The sequence below is a fragment of the Euwallacea fornicatus genome, chromosome 2, assembly GCF_040115645.1.
Source record: "Euwallacea fornicatus isolate EFF26 chromosome 2, ASM4011564v1, whole genome shotgun sequence".
NCBI classification, from domain to species: Eukaryota; Metazoa; Arthropoda; class Insecta; order Coleoptera; family Curculionidae; genus Euwallacea; species Euwallacea fornicatus.
This window is the reverse complement of record NC_089542.1, coordinates 4,041,808-4,060,018: the sequence shown is the minus strand read 5'-3', so window position 1 is coordinate 4,060,018 and position 18,211 is coordinate 4,041,808. Positions and strand designations below refer to the sequence as shown.

Sequence of the window (18,211 nt, the reverse complement as noted above, 5' to 3'; positions counted from 1 at the left end):
ATCTATTTCGATTCACGCGAACTTTATGATTACTGCATCCTCGGACTAAGTAAATGGCAGGAAGATTATTAAAATATTTGCACAATTCTTGCTAAATTATCTTTCTAAGTATTCGTTTAACATAATTGCGATGATGTTTGAGATAAAATGTGTGAATTTTGAAGTCTTGAAAAATGTAGATTTACAATTATTTCTGACTTTAATTTTTGACCAGGACAAAGGACAAATTAAACCTAAGAGAACGATGATTCAGACCGGTGAGGGATTTCGCGAAGCATTTTAATCTTGCTGCACCAAAATTTGTTTTCTTGTCGTTTTTTTACTGTTCCAGAAACTGCGAGAGTTTTCTGTTGCCTTGAGTATCAATGACGAAATCTCAGATATAATCAAAACAAATCAATTTTAATCAGTTTCGTATTAAAATTTAAGTGTATGAATAAAAATATTATATGAAAATTAGGTACTTCTGTTAAATTTATTGATTAGTTTTGTTATTTATTCTTTGAAAGCTTTCTATATATACATTTTTTGTTAATAATAAAAAAAATGGTAAAATAAATAATTATTTGGCGGCGAAAATCGAGTATTTTCTTTAACAACAAGATTATTAGATACTGTATGCAACTACAAAATATTTTAAAGTTGCCATACTCAACAAGACTTCTGTATCTCTCGTACGAACTTTTTCGAAAAAAGCTTACGAACATATGTTTATTTAGAACATTACTTCACGTATTTATCGTGTAACGTTCCGACTAGATATTCAAAGAATTGATTAGATTGATAAATATAGCAGAATCGAAAAGAAATATTCAATAACGCGCCTATCACTTTGGACCTTTATTTTAATTTTGTTCAATCTCGAGTGTTGATTAACATTCTGGTTCCTATAAAAATACAATCACTCCATTAAACAATTCATGTGTAAGATAATTGTGCTCAGTGAAACAAATTGAATAGCAAAAGGCAGGTGCAATCTGGGTTAATTTGACATACAAGTATATAACAAATTTTCAGGGCGTTAAAAAAAAATGAAGACAGCCTTATTTTTCCTGATAACTGGACTTTTAGTCCTTGATTGCTATGCAGGGTGGGGTCTTGAACTCCATAAGGGACGTCCCACTCTTTCCAGATTGCAAGACAGTTCCGGTTTCAGATTGCCCAAAACCGCCAAACCAAATTATTACGTTTTGTCTCTGACATTTGGTCTCGGAGGAGATAATCCTTATGCCGCTGGACTGGTAAGTTTTCATATACGTTGGAACTTTTATCCCCATGAATCAGAATCAATTTTCAAACGCACACCGCACTAAGAATAACTTACACCGAGAGTTTAATTCCCAATTTCAATCCTGCACCGTTAAACTTTTATGTCCGTCAATCAAAACCAATTCCTAACCCACACCGCACCAAGTGAGACTCACACCAGGGGTTTTATTTCTGAACACTAACGCGTGCTCTCGAAATATCAAAATAAAGGTGTTTTCAATTTCTTTCTTCACTCTCAATTGCACAATTGCAGAAAAATACGAAATTTTAAGAAACATTTTTAGGGAGATTAGGCAACAATATAGAACACCAATTCTGATTACTTCTGGGGCGAGTCAGGAAATCAAACACTGACTTTTAAAACACCTCATCCCGCGGCATAAACTTGTTAGTCGCACTTGGTGTGTAATTTTTTTTAACATCCCCTGCCTGTTCAAAATATATAAAATTAATTAAAAAATCATTGTTTGCAATCTGCCCTAACATTTGCTTTGTTCTCAGTAAATATTAATTGAATTTGCAACATACGCATAGGGATTACGTTACGCCAGGCGGCATAAAATTAAAATTCTTGAACGCACGCCGCTTCTGTAGAGTACTCAATTTCGAACAGGCACGTCAAACAGAGATTGTCAAATTTGGAGCAACACGCTAGATCTAATGCATTCAAACTTGGGGTATACTTTCTGAACGCAGCTGTGTTTCGTGCATCAGATAGGATGCACTGACCACGCACGCACATCGTGAAGACTTTTTCTGAATTCAACAGTCCATCTTAGGGAGGAGAGGAGTTTTAAATGTAGCCGCAACACATTTGGGATCAGATTCTCGAATGTGGAAAGTAGAAGTCTCCCTGGAAAGACAACAAATGACGTGTGTTTGCTGGCACTGCACACGGATTAATTGTTATGAGGGAACCAATTTTACGTCATTCCCAGAGATCTTTCTACTCTTACAATTGAAAAATTTAACTCTAAGTGAGCATCTTGTGGCGTCATTTAACGTTTTTCGCTAAATCCTACACTGCGTAAAGGTTTTTCAATTTTCGATCACCACTTCGTTATAGCACACACCGGGATGACAATTTCTGAACTCAACCCTGCAATTCGAATTGTCAAAAGTGGTGATTTCAATTTGGAGCTTTCCGACACTAAGATTAGGTCGGGATTGGAGAGTTGACGAAGACATGGTGTTTAAAGAAAATCAGTTTCATTAAGGTTGATAAAGTTGGAATTATTTCTGGTGAATGATACAGCTTGAAACGCTCCGTTTTTATCTTGGAAAGAAAAAAACTTCAAAACTTATTAAACAAGAATTAATCGGCAACTTTTTAATTGCTCTTCAGATATTGGGAGTAATTGTTACAGATAAATTGTAAATTATTATTCAACTTTATTTATTGTAATCAATCGAGACAATTGAATTGCCGATGTAATTTTAATCATCCTTAATGGAGTTAACATTTTTATTCTTAATTGAAAATCAACAAAAGTTGGTACTCTCATACGACACGTGACTTTTGTCGAAAGCCCTTAAAGTTGACAGCTATTTGAAATCACACTCAATTGTAAATTTCCCGTGATAATGGTCGCGGTTTATACCGGATGTCCACGTGAGGCCTTCACGTAGTAGATTAACATGGGAAATCTGTTTTTATTTTTTTGCGCATGCACGGATTAGTCAAGTGAAAAACTTTTACACGGAGGTCATAGTACTCAAAACCGACCATCATTTCTCAATTTTTCCAATATTCTAATTAGAGTCGTTTCGACTAAAAATTTCAAAAATTTGAATGTCCCGCATAACCGTCCAAAACTGTAATTGGTCACATTGGTCGGTGATTTCTTCAAGCAATTGCTGTTGATGTTCTTGCAAACAACGTTTGTTGTTTTTTGTTTTTGTTCACTTACTTGGGCGATTGAATTTTAATATGTGGATAGTTGTTTAATTAATTTGTTTAAATTTTTTCTTTGTTGCATTTAAGTACAACGTTAAATAAAAAAAAGACAAAATTAATTCGACATGGGGTTTTACGCTTATGCGGTTGGCGAGTTTGTGTTTGTCTAATTCTGACCTTGACTCTGACCAATAGTGCCATCGAATGGTTGCGCGGGACATTCAAATTTTTGAAATTTGGAGACGTTTTGAGCCAAAACGGTTCTAATTAAACGATTGAAAAAATTGTGGAATGATGGCAGGTCGCGAGTACCATGAACTCCATGTAAAAGTTTTAAATGAATAACCCATGCAGGCGTAAAAAATAAAAATCGATTTCCTATGTTAATCTCTCGTGGCTAGGGTTCGCCTGAATACCCAGTATATTCCTAAAAACATATCCCGTTCAAGCAAAAAAGCCACTTCCTGATAACTTAAGTCAACAGAAATATTGATTTATAATACACTTCCTAGAGCAGCTTTATTGGTTTCAATAATTGTTCGAATCCATGGAACATTATTGCAGTGACAAAGGGAGAAAATATAGTCACAGAAAAAACAAATAGGAGATTAGATAAAACTCCTGAAATCGTTAAACATAACTTACTGATTTTTTTTGTTTATCAGGTGAGCATTAACTTGGACGTGGACCAGAAAAATGATAAAAATATCCTATATTTGAACTCCAACGTGACATTTGCACCTGATGCAGTGGCCCAGTGGGAGACATCAAAAGGAATCATTTTTGAATGTTCCATAACACCACGAAACCAAAGTTATATCGTACTCAACTGCACTGGTGATATCAGAGGTATAATAACGGCTAGACCGATACATGCATATTTTGAAAATCTCATAAAATTGGGTTTCAGGTAAAAATCAAACCGTCACCATGAAATACACTCCATACCTTTCGGTAGATGATTTGAATGGGGCTTATGTATCCAGATTTAACGAAGATGGGGCACAGAAGTATGTTGTGGCCACCCAATTTGAACAAAGTAAGTTTCCGCCTCTAGAAGGCGTGATTGCTATGTCAGAGGGCGGGGCATCGCGTTAGTTTTTAGCCCAAGGTCGAATTACAAACCGCCACATCGGCAAAGACCCTCTGCTGTGTGCTGATGTGGCGTTTTAGTGAACTGTCGAGCCCACGCGCTCCGCCTGGATGAAAGTTTTTCTGACAGGTTCGATTTTCTTATGATGACTTTTGATTTGCAGTTTCCGCAAGACGCGTTTTTCCCTCATTTGATGAACCAGAATTCAAAGCACCCATTAGACTAACTCTGATAACGAACGATGCAACTGGATATGGCTCTCATTGGATCGCCAACACTAAAGAGAAAAACACCGATAACATCAACGGGTATCTTAAAATTTGCGCCATATTGGCAACGTTTCTCATTCTTCGATGTTACAGAATGGTCTTTACTTCATTCGAGCCAACCCCCGCCATGTCTACGTACCTGTTGGCATTCATCATTACTCAAGATTTTCACATTACCACTAGCACTGCAAAATTAGACTATAGCTTTTCAGTTTTTGCCAGAAAATCCGCAGGTATTACCGTTATCGTTTCAAAAACAAGTAATTTAATTTCCTGATCTTCGACCAGATAATTTTGTGTCATGCGCCATGAAATATGGGCCCGAAATCATTAATAAAATGGGTGACACCATTGGTATAACATATTTCGATTTGGGAAATAGTAAGATCACCCTCGCAGCACTTCCCGAGTTTACGGCCGGAGCCATGGAGAATTGGGGTTTGATCACTTTCAGGTGATGCTTTCTCTAACTTATGAGGGACACACTTAATGAGAAGTCCTTGACCCATAGGGAAAATTTCTTACTAGATGAAGGTGCTAACACCCCAGAGAGAGACATCCAAGGAATTGTGGGAGTAATGGCCCACGAATTGACCCATCAATGGTTTGGAGATTACGTTACAATGACATGGTGGTCGGACACTTGGCTTAACGAAGGATTTGCTCAGTTCTTCGAGTACTATTTGGTTGACCAGGTCAGAATTCATACGTTAAAATTAACGAAACATGACGAAATCAATATCTTCGGGTTGGTTTACATTAGTCGCATTAACCGTTCTATATTGTCTACATCTACACATTTAAATTTCAATCATCTAGAGATTTGAAATTTTTCCCGAATGGCTGAGACTAGTCGGAGACCTGTTCAAATTTCTTAAAATTATGTAATAAGAAATGTGACTGTACGTGGGTGATCTAGGTACTCAAGGATTATGAAATGTGGAAACAACTGATTATAAAGGAGCAACAAGCAGCCTTGAAGGTAGACGCTTATCCTGACTCAATTCCCCTTTCAAGCAACGCTTCTGATGTTACAACTCAAGCCGATTTTAGCAAAGAATTCGGTACCATTTCTTATTCCAAAGGTAAAATTTATGTACATCTTGTGTTAATAAGTGAAGTTTATTTCTGTGGATTTCCAGGAGCTTCCATCATTAAAATGATTAAGTACGCTATTGGAGACAAAGCCTTCTTCAGTGGATTGACTGCGTATTTGAAGAAATAGTAAGCTGAGAGATTTATTAAAAGTATTTTAAAGTCTAATTCACTAAATAATAGTCAATACAAGGACACTAAATCCGCTGACTTAATTACGGCCCTACAAAATGGTACTTCCCTTAATTTGATTGAATTGTTCGATTCCTGGATTTTCAAGAATGGTTATCCCATCGTGAATGTGACTTTAGATAACAAAACCAACACGGTGACCTTCAAAGCCGTAAGTTGCCAAGAAAATATCTCTAAACCTATTCTAACCTTAACTTCAGGGCAAGTTTTCTTCATCCATCAACAAGTCTGACGAAAACACTGATAATATCTGGTATATACCTCTGTCGTATACAACTTCCGAAAAGGTAAATTTCTCTGTATCATCATTGAAATGGATCAAGAATCTAACGACAGAATCTGTCAAAATTCCCAAGGACGGATGGATAATCGTGAATCTCCAATCCGCAGGTACCATATAGACTAACCATTAAAAACTCTAGCCTCAAATGTTATTTTAAAGGGTTCTATCGTGTTAACTATGATGAAACCTTGTGGGACCGCCTCATCCTTGTTTTATCAAATTCCTACGAAACCATCGACGTTGTCAATAGAGCCCAACTTCTTGATGACGTCTTTAATATTGCCAGATCTATTGAAGGAAGCGAGGAAAACCAAAAACAGAATTACTTAAGAGCTTTTAAATTGGCTAACTATTTGAAGAATGAGACTGAGTACCATCCATGGTACACATTTTTCGTCGAGATCCAGTACCTGTTGGACAGGATTCAAGACGATGAAACTTTAAACGTATTGAAGGTGAGAACAAGGCAGAGTTTTAAGGAGGAAACATAATGCGGGATTTTGTAGAAAACTGTAAAGGATATTGTGAGTCTACAAGCGGATATTGCCATCAAAGCCACCAAAAAAACTAACTTGAAGCACATGGAGGTGCTGAAAAACAATTTGCTGCTCACCTGGTCCTGCAAAGTGGGATATGAGCAGTGCATTCAGTGGGCTCAAAAACAGTTTGATGATTACAAGAATCATAGTTCCAAGTAAGTGCAAGTCACGAGCAATGATGATTTTCTATCTTTCTTTTTCATTTTCTCATCAATTTGGATGTAAATAACTTACATGATTTTTTTTAACTCAAAATTTTGAGGGGTGAATATTTACGAAAAGTGGAATGTTGTTAATTCGTTATTTATATTTCTCAAATTGCCCGTTTTTTAGCATCAACAACAACTACAGAGATGTAATTCTCTGCACCGGATTAGCCAATAGCGCAAACGCCTCCAGCGACTATAAATTCCTGTTGGACAAGCTTGACCAATCCAACTTACCTGGGGAACAAAACGACTTAGCAAAGGCTCTAACTTGTGTCAAGGACAAGAACTTGATCTCCCAGTAAGACCCGGCAACCTCGGACTATTCACATGTTAACATATGCATATCTTTATAGACTTTTCCAAGAAACTCTGAAGAACCATTCATTCCCCCGAATGTTGTACCCTACGATTTTAGCAGGACTCATCAGCAATGGCACTGACAAGTTGATTATCACCTTAAAATCTGCCCTAGAAAACGATTTGCGTGTCAATGAGAAGTGAGTGTTTTATTAGTTATTAACAATTAAGCATCCCGAAGAGTTTTTATGAACGTATTTTAGATGGCAAGCTATAGGAAGCATTGAAAGCATTTTAGCCACAATCGCAGCCAAAAGCTACTCCAGGGTGACCACAATGACGGTGAATAACTTTTGAAAACAACCTCTAATTCTTGTATTTTCGATTATTTTCAGATCATAAAAGATTATTTAATAGTTTACATGAATGATACTAGTCGCGCCTCGATTGTGAAGGCAGCCATGGAGGCAACGGAAGTGATTGAAACAAATGCTAAATGGGTTGACAAGTATGATGACATTTTGACATCGGTCATTGTCTATGATGGCGGTGATATTACAACTACATCTCCTGCCACAAAGAGCACAACGCCACCAACAGGAGCTGCGGGCACAATTAGTCAAAACGTTTTCCTTTTGACCGCTTTGGTAGTGTCCAGTTTGAGGGTGTTTTATTGTTAACTTGGCGATTTTGCTCAGAGAGACGTATATGTAATGAGTGTGTATGTGTGTATGTCATAAGTAAATAGTGAATAAAATAATTACTAATATTACAGTGTTTTTGTTCTGTGTCAGTGCTCTATTCGGCCTTTTTGCTTCTCTAAAGCAGCGTATGATTCGGCCAGTATTCTTTTCTTCCAAACTTCATATTCCTCTACTTGGTCGTCCTGAGTAGTAGGCTTCAGGATATCTGAAAGCAAATCTTTGTGAAAGCATTGGGTACTTAAAGAATTATTATGCACTAATGATAACTGGTATTACTTTAGCTGTAACCTCAGTTCACTGTCAAAAATTACATACTAAATTTGAGCAATTAACTGAGATTAAAGGTAAAGCTTTGTTAAATCTATTGGTGTGAGGGTTTATTAACTATTGTTAAATCAAAACTATTATAATATTGTTTACATTATCTAAATGAAATTAATGTCTTTGACATCTGTCACAACCATTGAATATTACATCCATTTTTTTTTTCGTTTTTATATATATTGAATAGTTAGTTAATGTGACCTTCCTACTCAACATGCATCAAACCTACCTAATTATGTGCTAACCAAGTATATGTATTTAAATTAAGAAATTGGATAAGTTTCGTAGCAGAAACTTCAGAAATGTAACCAAAATATTCCATATTGTCTCAAGAAAATTGTAATTAAATAATTGACTAAAGGGAAAAAAATTTGATGTTAGACAATTCAATACCAGAATTAATTGTAATTTAGGATAGGCCTTCCTTGCAAAGAGACTTTCAAATATAATTTTTTGTAAAATCAATCAGAAAAGTTAAGAAAACTTACCAACTTCAACAGCACATTCATTTTTGTCTTCATCAACGCTCAACTTTTGTGTTGTCCTCCCTTTCTCCATTCCTAGTTTTTCAAAACTGCCCACTAATTCCTTCCACTGAGAAGGTTTTAATCGACTAATAGATACCAATTTTTGCTTATCAAGAGGTATTTTTTTAACCCTAAAGTAAAGACTTTGTCACCATCTGTAGTAATAGATAATTCCACTCACTTGCAGGCTAAATAAGTGGCTGCCGCAACATACTGAGGATGCTCCATATCTTTAAAATTGCCAGATTTTTGGTATTTACCTAAGATAGCCTCAGCATCTTCTTTGATTGACATACAGCCGAGCTGAACACATACATCTGAGATTGATATAATTTTGTCTAGCTCAAGGAGTTTTTCGAGGGTGTTCAAGTGATTTTGGTAAAGGGATTTTTTGAAGCCACTGAGCAATAGAGCTGTTTCCTATTTAAGCAATGAAGGTAACAATTAAGAATTGTAGCCACAGAACAGAATTCTCAATAAAAAGTCACTTTCACATACTGTTTTTCTATCAGAAACTATGGTGAAACTTACTTTATCAATGTGTCTTCCCAAACATTGCGATGCAAGATCCAAACACAATACAATTTTAGCTTGATTATTGAGCGATTTTACTACAGCTTTGCTTTGATAGAGCCTTAAGAATTCTTCACATTTTCTGTAATAAAAATGTTCTTAGGATGAGTGGAAATTAACTAAAACAGAGTTGGTTTCGTGTTTTTATTTGTATTGTATTGTATATTGGTTATGATTAAATAAAAGGTCAGATATATATTCTAAAAAACTGTAAATAGGGTAAAAATGGGTTTGAGGTGACTAAATGCTCTAAATTAGTAACTAAAAGTCTGAGGGACGTATTGGTAAACTTGCAGTGTTTAAAGAATATGAGAAAATAAACTTACTTGACAACAACTTCATCATATATATTAAGCCTCTTGGCAGTGCTTTTTACTAAGTTTTTATCCATTTTAAGTCAATATTCGTTTAATTTTTGTTTTGTTTTTTTCAGCTTTAGTTCCGTAACTTAAAGTGAGGTTAGATCCCATCGAATAGTTTTTTCAAATATTCCCATTAAATGAGTATGACCTCTATGGACAGCAAACGTAACTAATAAGATGAAAACGGAACAAGAAGAGAGTGCATACATTTCTGTACGAAGTAATGAAGGCGGATGGGAGATGGCACCACATACAACTAAAATATTATTTTATTTCTTAAAAACATAGATGTCTCTGCAAAAGGGTAAAACACTAAAGAGTTTACTAGGTCGGAGTTAAACTTATCGATAGATATCATTAATTAAGTGTAAAGTATCGATACTACGGAACTGAAAAAATCACAATATCATTATATATACAAGAATCATCCAGATTATTATTGATATCTGTCGTAATTTAATAATTGGCGCGTATATTGAAATAATCAGTTAGTGCATAATAACATAAAGGATAAGTTACTAATTGACATAATTTTAGTAGTAACATTTTTATTTTGTATAACACGATATTCCTTATACAAAATGTTTCATTATTATTTACATCGGCTACAACTGAAAAAAAATAGTTCGCCATCTCACCTTTTACACAAACCTTTCGAGTAACTGTAACAAGCATTTGTCCTCAAATTAGTAGGGGACGTGGGAATATCTTATTTTATAGCCCACAATCAAGAGACTCCATTAGGTTCCCAACTGGCTCACGCGCTCGTTCCTCTCCTGTTCAGATTTATCAAGGGCAGTGACTCGATTGGTGTACAGTGAAAGGCGGCTGCGTCTCATTTGCCGTCGTTCCGGACCAGTAGCGGAGATGCTGCAGACTCCGGTCCATGCCCCGCCCTCTGCCGAGATTCGATATGGCAAATCATTGGGCATCCATCCCGAAATCCAGCCCATTCCTCCCACTAAAAATCTAAACCATGAGAATATTTTAATAAGTAAGAGCATTTAGAATAATCCGGGGGTGTGATTGGAGTTTTCCTTAAAAACGCCCATTCGACGCCACAGTAATGCCGCACCTATTTTCAAATTCCTTTCGATTGTTTTAAAAATTAGACCTAGGTTCAATGGGGTATTTTAAGTATTACTTTACTTGGTCAACTATGAAAGAAGAGCATTTAAAAATTTACAATGCAGAATTTCGTAATATTAAAGCCCTGTGGCATAAGCTACTTGCCTAATTTATGTCTCTCGAGTAAATATGCATTTCCATCGAACAATAGAGTGAATACAATCACATATAATAACAATGCCCGGGACAACAAAGATCATCTACACACGTAATTAAGACAACAGCAGACACGTGACATTTTTTCCTAGAATCCGTTCTCAGTGGCGTAGCCACTAATTTTAATGATTCTAAATACGCTCTCGAGCAACTGCACTGTCCCCGGCACTGGTGCTCTCGGGTACCATCCCAGTACCATCGGTTAATGGTCTCTTGATGGCACCAGCCAGCAGGGTCTTCAAACTCTGCTATTGATTAGTATTCACTGGTAATACCCATCTTTTCTGATACTCTTTTATTGGGTTCTGCGCGGAATAATCAATTGATCCCAATTTTATTGGCCAGAATCCCAGTTATGGGTACCCCAGTGAATTCGCCATAACGGCCGCTTAATCCCTACAATTACCAACTGACGATTTCCCTTGGGTAACGGTTTCCTGTCTCAGATAAAGACAAGTACGGGCGGTTCTAATGAAGGAGTGTGGTACCGTACCATCCTCCAGTGGTCAGGTATCGATAATGATGCGCCACTGATTGTCGTTCGGATTGGGCACGCGTCTTCAGTGGACGGTGAAAGGCGGAAGTCTCCTCGCTAGTTTAGTAGATATTACATATTTCGATATGTGTAGCAATAAGGATTCTATACAGAACCGGATCCCAAAGTTTAGCGAATAAAAATCAGTCGCGTCATCTCTTAACTTTGCCTCAAACCTCAAATTCGAATAGTTCTAAGCAAATACAAAGCAAATTATCAGTCAACACGTGCCATGCAAACTCAGGGGAACTTCAAGGGAAATAATCAACCCCCAAAATGCATTGATTTAATAGACTAAGCCAATAAGAAATTTATGAAAAATGGTACATGAGGATTTGTGTATGAAAAGTCTGTGTGAGAAGATCTGGACAAATGATTAGTAAAACCACACAGTGGAGAGACAGGGAATTTATAATGAGTCTGCAAACAACTGAAACTCAAGGAAATTATCGATTAAGATATTGCGAAAAACGAGGAAAAATCTTTGGGGTTTATGCACCAATGTATGTTCTTTTATTTGTTTCTTTCAAAAGTGCATTAACTAATCGAATACATAATCACGAAACACGCGGAAAATATATGAAAATCTATGAAATTACCCCGTACTTTGTTGTGGAAAATCATCAGTCACCACATAATCCCGAAAGGGCAATAACTTATCGATTAAGTTATCACGAAAAATTTGGAGAATACAACATTTATTCATGAAGATAATTTGTATTACGAGTCGAAACAAATTATCAATGAAGACACAGAGGACACTTCGTGTCTTCGCCAATGATTTGCTTCAAGGGAAAATGATCAATCCCCGAGGTGCAAAAAAGTAATAGATCGTGCTGTCACGAAACATTTTGAAAACCGATACTCGATTTACAGGGTGTTTCTAAAAGATTTTTTTACAAAATTGTACCACGGATTTCTGAGGAGGAAACACATGATGATTTATCCAATTTACTTTAGCCCAAAAGTGGAAGGTTTGAAAAATACAGGGCTCCAAAGTGAAAATTAAAAAAAGGAAAAAAAATAGTTACTCCGGTTGTAATGTTTCTATCTAAATTGAAATTTATATTTTCGATGTATATTTTAAAGTATGTCGTCATCGCTAGGGAAACTGTTTAAAAATGCATAACTTTTTTAAATCCGATATAAAATTTATTTTTAACTAAATTTGTGTTTTTCTGCATGTTTTATGACAAAAAATGTATTTTGGTACCAGTCCATACGGGCATTCCTTGTTGAGGTATTTGAAGTTGAAAGATTGCAGCATGTCTGGAACAATAACTTTACGGTGCATATTGCTACATTACCGCAATGTAAACTAAACCAATAATGAAAAACTGGTATTTCCAAATAAAAACATGAAGATTTAAAAAATATATATAAGAATTGAAGATTAATTCAATATTATTTTGATTTTTTTCGCTTCAATTGTACAAATATCTATAAAATAATAATTTATTTTTCAAGACATGCAGCGAACTATAAACTTTGAGTATCTCAAAAAAGAATTCCCGTAAGGACTTGTACTAAATCAAGCTTTTTTTCATTAAATATGTAGGAAAATACAGATTGAGTCATAAACAAATTTTATACCGAGTGATAAAAAAGTTATGTGCCTTTAATGGGTGTTAGTGTTGACAACGTCCTCTACAATGCGCATCGCAAATGTAAATGGATTTCTCGCCCCTAAAAACCCCCTGATGCAACATAGTTCAGATAATAGCATGATAGACGAAGTAATTAATTATTTTTTAAAATCTTCACGTTGACGTCCGTTATTTTGAAAACCATCCACCTTTGATCTAAGACAAATTCGGTTAAATGATTATGTTTTCGTCTCTAAAGTCTGTGATAGAATTTTGTACACATCTTTTTCGAGACACCCTCTATAATTACGAAATATGGAAAAATGCTCAGTCATTACATAGTCCAAATTCAATAACCTTATGAATCCTAAAATGGTAATGATATGATTCTATGTCGTAAAAATGCGGAAAAATTATCATCCAAACCTCATTGAATAGAGGAAAATTATCGGTGCACTGTGTTGGTAAATTAGCAGCCGTTGAGGTGCATTAAACTGACGTATCAATATGTAGAATAAACACACATTGGACATGCTAGGAAATTATCAGTCCCTAAATTGCACTAAACTATTTAATCAAGAGGACTGATGGTGGCCTTTGACTGCTCATCATTTTTGAGTTCTTCTGGTGTACTACGTGACGAAGTATTTTCATCTTCAGTCTAAACGGAGGGACATCTTATTAGGACCTCCTCATGCTAGCTCATCAAATCCGTTGGTTGCTTTAAGCCCAGTCCTGCACTGTAAAAGATCTGATTTAACATATTTAATTTCGCAATGGTAAATCGCATGAAGATTGCGATAACTGTGTCTCGAGTGAAATACTGTTAAGTGGCCCAGAAGAAGGATTTTACCTGGGGGGACTCACATGACATCTCTTTCCACCCATAGGTGTTTGCCCAGATGTAATGGGATAGCACTAATCGTTTCTGCTTTGAATTGGCATCACACTTGCGTCAATGCTTAACGAATAATCATTATTCGTTTCAGACAACAATAATCAATTATACGAGGGTCAATCTGCAATGATAATTAGCCAGTGATGAAACATGGAGAAAGGTTCGTCTGGATGTTCGGTTTGCTGGCCTTAATTACCAATGCCAACCATAATAAGATGCCTCTCAAGCAAAAATCGTTGCGACACGCATTTTCAAAACCTGCAGTAATGTACCTGTTTTGACTACTAGGCGATAACAGTGAAATTATAGATTTTAAACAAGAATTGCAGAAATTTGTACAAACACGTTCATTAGACAACGCAGCATCCGGTAACCTGAGGTAGCTGAGCTCAGCACTCCGCGGATGTGTACAATATAATACCCGATATCTTTGGTTTCTGCCAAGGTTCATTTACCTTGTTTTGTCTATTCGACGAGAAACTGAACAAAATTCATTTAATATTGTGATTTATGACCTTCGTTATTACACACCAAAGCAGCAAATATTTTGTCTGTATATCCATAAGGTAAACTGCGCGTTGTCGCCTGTGGAGACTCGTCGAGAGACCCCTGAAGCTCAGTTTCAGAAGTTGAAAAGTGAGGGCAAGTAGTCGTGGAAATGCCCAGCTCTGCTTAATAAGTGACAATGTTATCAAGTTCAAACAGTAACTGGAAGTTTATTATGGAAAAATGAGACGAATGCAAGGCCTGTTAATGCACAGGATCAGTATTTGGAAAGTGAGGGTTCAAGGAGGTAATTTCACGTTGAAAAACTTTTACGTTTGCAGAGGTAAAATTAGACTTTTACCCAGACTCCTGAGGCTCAGTGTCAATAACTGAGTTGAAAAGTGACTCGTCATGGAAATGCACAATTTCAGTTAATAAGTGAGAATATTTTCACGTTTAAAAACTAAGAGTGTTTTCTATGAAAAAGTGGCGCTAGTACAGTATTTCTGTAGGCTCAGCAATTGAAAAGTGAGGATTTAAGTGAGGAGATTTCATGTGTCGAAAACACGTCTACAGAGGTATTTTAATATAAAACCTATTCAAGCTCAATTTCAGTAGATCAAAAGTAAGGGCAAATCACTACGGGCTATTTGGTAATTTTTCGAAATTTCTCGACGCAATGCTGAGTACTTGCAAGTACGTAACTTCATGATTTCCATCTTCTCATATATCAACTAAAATTGGCTACTTCTTTGGTGAGTCGCTTTCATTTTTCAACTGTTGAAACTGAACCGTAAGGGGTTCAATGCTCGAAGCATTTTTCCATAGTGGACATTCAAACTTCCTCAAGATTAAATACCCTCAAAACCTCACTTTTAAAATAGTGCAAATGTTCAATAAAGACGAGTCGTGTTCTCCCCTCATAAAAGCAGTCGCGTTTTTCTCACTTATCAACTGAAGCTAAGTATTGATAAAATGTGCTTCCCTCACTTTTTGATTCCTTTTTAACTCGTTACCATAAGATGATCTTCATGTTCACTTAGAACTCTGTTATCGCGGTCCTGCAGCATATAAAACTCATGTGTGAAGAGCTCTTGAAATTTTCCATTTTCTTCTCTTTCAATGCAATCAACGTAAATAGGATGTGGAAGATTCTTCGGCTGTATATTGAGATTGGTACCCTCAACCTTCAATTTCTTGACTAATAACTGATGTGAGTCTAAAGAGGTAATTTTTTCAGTGAAGATGTTCGAGGATGGAGATATTTCCACGCTGTTCCTTTTGCTTCCAACAACGAAGGGGTGGCTTTTGCAGACTGTCAGAATACCACTTTCTGCATTTGCTTCAATTCTGAATCAACCTTAACGTATACGTAACACGCTATAAAGCTCTTTAAAGCAGATTCGCCAAATTTATCTCTGCATAGGCCGCTCCCGGTCACCGCTGTCACTTTAAGGGTTGATTTACAAGGCTCTTCGTTAGAGCCGTTTTTACCGCTACTCCACCCTATCTCAGGGGATGATGCATAATGAAATTAAAAACTTACATCCGCACAGAACCGGACTTGGCCCTATTACCTGTGGAAAAAGAATATTCCTCTGTCCTACTTTCTATTTTCTTTGAGTCTTTTTTTCATCCCTTTCTCGCAGGGGGGGACAATTTGTTTAAACTTTCACTTAGAATTTCTGAACAATTGGGGATTTCTGTTTCGGAGGAGCCAGAAGATTCCGGTCCTGTCGGAAATTAAAGCAATAGCTACGCAAAAAGGACAACAAAAAGATTGCGTCCTCTGAAGTATTACATGGGCAGTATTACGTGTCCCACATGGGTGCGTTATGCGTTCTTGGTGACAAGGGCACGTTTTTCAAAAAATATATTATAACGTCTGGACTAAAATTTAATGTGTCTAAGCGGTGCTCATTTATATTGTAATGTAGGCAAATGTGATTTCATTTGTACCGGGTGACCCAAAAGTATTGGTACAAATGAGTATAGCGTGCTAGCGGGTGGAAGAACAGAGCGATTAAGCTAAATTGCGTCTTTTTAGAAACTTGCTGGTTTTTACTCTAGAGGATGTTTAAGCATTTTTTTTCTTTGATTTGCGAATAAATCTCACGGATATTGGGTATCATAAATTCATTTGAAGTCTGAATTTCAAGCCAGTTTTTTTTTGGCCGGGACGAGGCAGTAGCACTGGGGTCTCCTGTTTGTGTTTATTCAAATATTTTTTTGGAAATAAGCGGATTTTCCCCATCAAGTTTCCGTTCTCATTTCATGCCTGCGGGATGCGACTCAGGAGCCTAGACACTGTCTTGAAAATCCCACATTTTGAAGCTAAATATTGAAAACCCCAAAGCCAGACTTTCTTTGAAAAATTCTCTAAAACTTTTTAAAAGATTGAAATTTTTAAAACAATTTTCCTGATATTTTTGATCCCCCTAAGCCTGTTTGGCGCGGCTCCCGGCATCGGAAAATTTTCGTGATAATCTCAAATTTTGTAGCAGATTTTTCAGGTTGTAATACTTCTAAATAAGGCAGAGGAATGACTTCATTTGAGGAATTGTATGATATTTCTTAAAAAGCGTTGAAATATTTTTTGATTTTCGTGGAGTTTTTAAACCCTCTTTTTAAGCCTTGCTTCGCACGGCCCTGATTTCCGTTGGAGAACTCTTGTAAATCCCGAATTTACTTTTCTACTCTCTAGTTAACCTCTATCTACATCCCCCTCCATTTTTCCCTTTCGCAGCCAATACCCGTCAGGTTTCGAGGACCCCCAGAATAATGCGGAAGTCTCCGTTAGGTCCAGCCAACGCAATTTCTGCTGCATCTCCAGGCCTTAGCAGTCTTCTTCCGCGTGTACAGATAAAATATAGTGCGTTTTCAGCGACTTGCCGGAACCTGCAGCAGCAGTATTACTCGGTCTAGTCTGAATCATTAGGTCTTCAGGCTCCATCATCGCGCAGGAAGAAAGAAACTAATGGCTAGACTACAGTCTAGCCACCTGCTGCTCATATGTAGAGCGAGTTTATATTGCAGGATTTTACTGTTATAAGTAATACTGAAATTTTTGTCAAACTATAAACGAGGGCAAACTGAAGCCTGGGACACCACGTATAGGTCTCCGAGTTCGACGCGATTCCTGTGGCATCTCCTGCAAGGTTTTTTCCTCAGTGCGTTCTTTGCTGAGGCAGCATTAAATAATGCATTTGGCGCGTCTTGCATCAGGATCCTTCGGCAGTCGGATCTCTCGTCGCCATCTCTGCCAAGCAGGAAAAAAGGAGTAGCTGACTAGACTATAAAGGAAATTTACGTGGTAGGATTTTCCTGCCGCGAAGGCCCCAGTTTTATTAGCACTAGTCTAGGCCTCTATTTGCGTCTTTTTTTTAAATGCAGTTCAGTGTCATTCTTGAAATCTGTCACGTCTGCTTTAACGCCCAAGCTCGCGCATCCTGGGTCAACGATCACGGCTTAAAGAGGCCAAAACTTCGAATTATTATGTTTGTCACCTCATCATCGAAAAGAAGCCCCGTTAGACATGTCCTGCTGCTTCCTCTCCGCCGACTCTTCTCTTGGATGCGACACGTGATCAGCGTCTCAAGGAGCCACTCAGGAAGTGGAGACCCATAATACCTACCGCATACTGAAAACAAAACTTTAATGGTTTTATTTGAGGAATAGATATCTTTATTATGATCTTGTCCTCATCCTCCCATATTCGGGGCAGTTAGCGTTTGTTTGTCGGTTTTAATTCCAGCTCCATCTAGGGCCTGCACGTGTTAATATCTGCCA

General features: G+C 37.0%; 2 protein-coding genes across 2 annotated transcripts; one reads left to right on the top strand and one right to left on the bottom strand.

Moving 5' to 3' along the window:
• Positions 1-859: 859 nt before the first annotated feature.
• Positions 860-7,912, top strand: LOC136345509 (aminopeptidase N-like). Its single transcript, XM_066293878.1, has 18 exons — positions 860-966; positions 1,018-1,241; positions 3,832-4,015; positions 4,077-4,205; positions 4,423-4,567; positions 4,622-4,761; positions 4,817-4,982; positions 5,040-5,223; positions 5,448-5,613; positions 5,671-5,752; positions 5,807-5,966; positions 6,016-6,205; positions 6,258-6,553; positions 6,605-6,792; positions 6,971-7,144; positions 7,200-7,343; positions 7,407-7,485; positions 7,539-7,912. Exons 2-18 carry the CDS (start codon positions 1,032-1,034, stop codon positions 7,821-7,823), a joined length of 2,922 nt encoding a protein of 973 aa, XP_066149975.1. The 5' UTR covers positions 860-966; positions 1,018-1,031; the 3' UTR covers positions 7,824-7,912.
• Orc6 (Origin recognition complex subunit 6) lies at positions 7,855-9,735 on the bottom strand. Its single transcript, XM_066293892.1, has 5 exons — positions 9,598-9,735; positions 9,230-9,353; positions 8,880-9,118; positions 8,660-8,829; positions 7,855-8,052 (listed from the first exon to the last, which is right to left on the bottom strand). Exons 1-5 carry the CDS (start codon positions 9,660-9,662, stop codon positions 7,934-7,936), a joined length of 717 nt encoding a protein of 238 aa, XP_066149989.1. The 5' UTR covers positions 9,663-9,735; the 3' UTR covers positions 7,855-7,933.
• Between the last annotated feature and the right edge of the window lie 8,476 nt (positions 9,736-18,211).

What these genes read in the sequence shown, in the direction of transcription:
- LOC136345509 (XM_066293878.1), top strand. Translation starts at nt 1,032, where the DNA reads ATGAAGACAGCCTTATTTTTCCTGATAACTGGACTTTTAGTCCTTGAT. An exon ending in ATCCTTATGCCGCTGGACTG is followed by an intron (nt 1,242 to 3,831) that starts GTAAGTTTTCAT and finishes TTTGTTTATCAG; the next exon opens with GTGAGCATTAACTTGGACGT. An exon ending in TACAAGAATCATAGTTCCAA is followed by an intron (nt 6,793 to 6,970) that starts GTAAGTGCAAGT and finishes CCCGTTTTTTAG; the next exon opens with CATCAACAACAACTACAGAG.
- Orc6 (XM_066293892.1), bottom strand. Translation starts at nt 9,662, where the DNA reads ATGGATAAAAACTTAGTAAAAAGCACTGCCAAGAGGCTTAATATATAT. An exon ending in TATGATGAAGTTGTTGTCAA is followed by an intron (nt 9,354 to 9,597) that starts GTAAGTTTATTT and finishes TTTTTATTACAG; the next exon opens with AAAATGTGAAGAATTCTTAA. An exon ending in GCCACTTATTTAGCCTGCAA is followed by an intron (nt 8,830 to 8,879) that starts GTGAGTGGAATT and finishes TCTTTACTTTAG; the next exon opens with GGTTAAAAAAATACCTCTTG.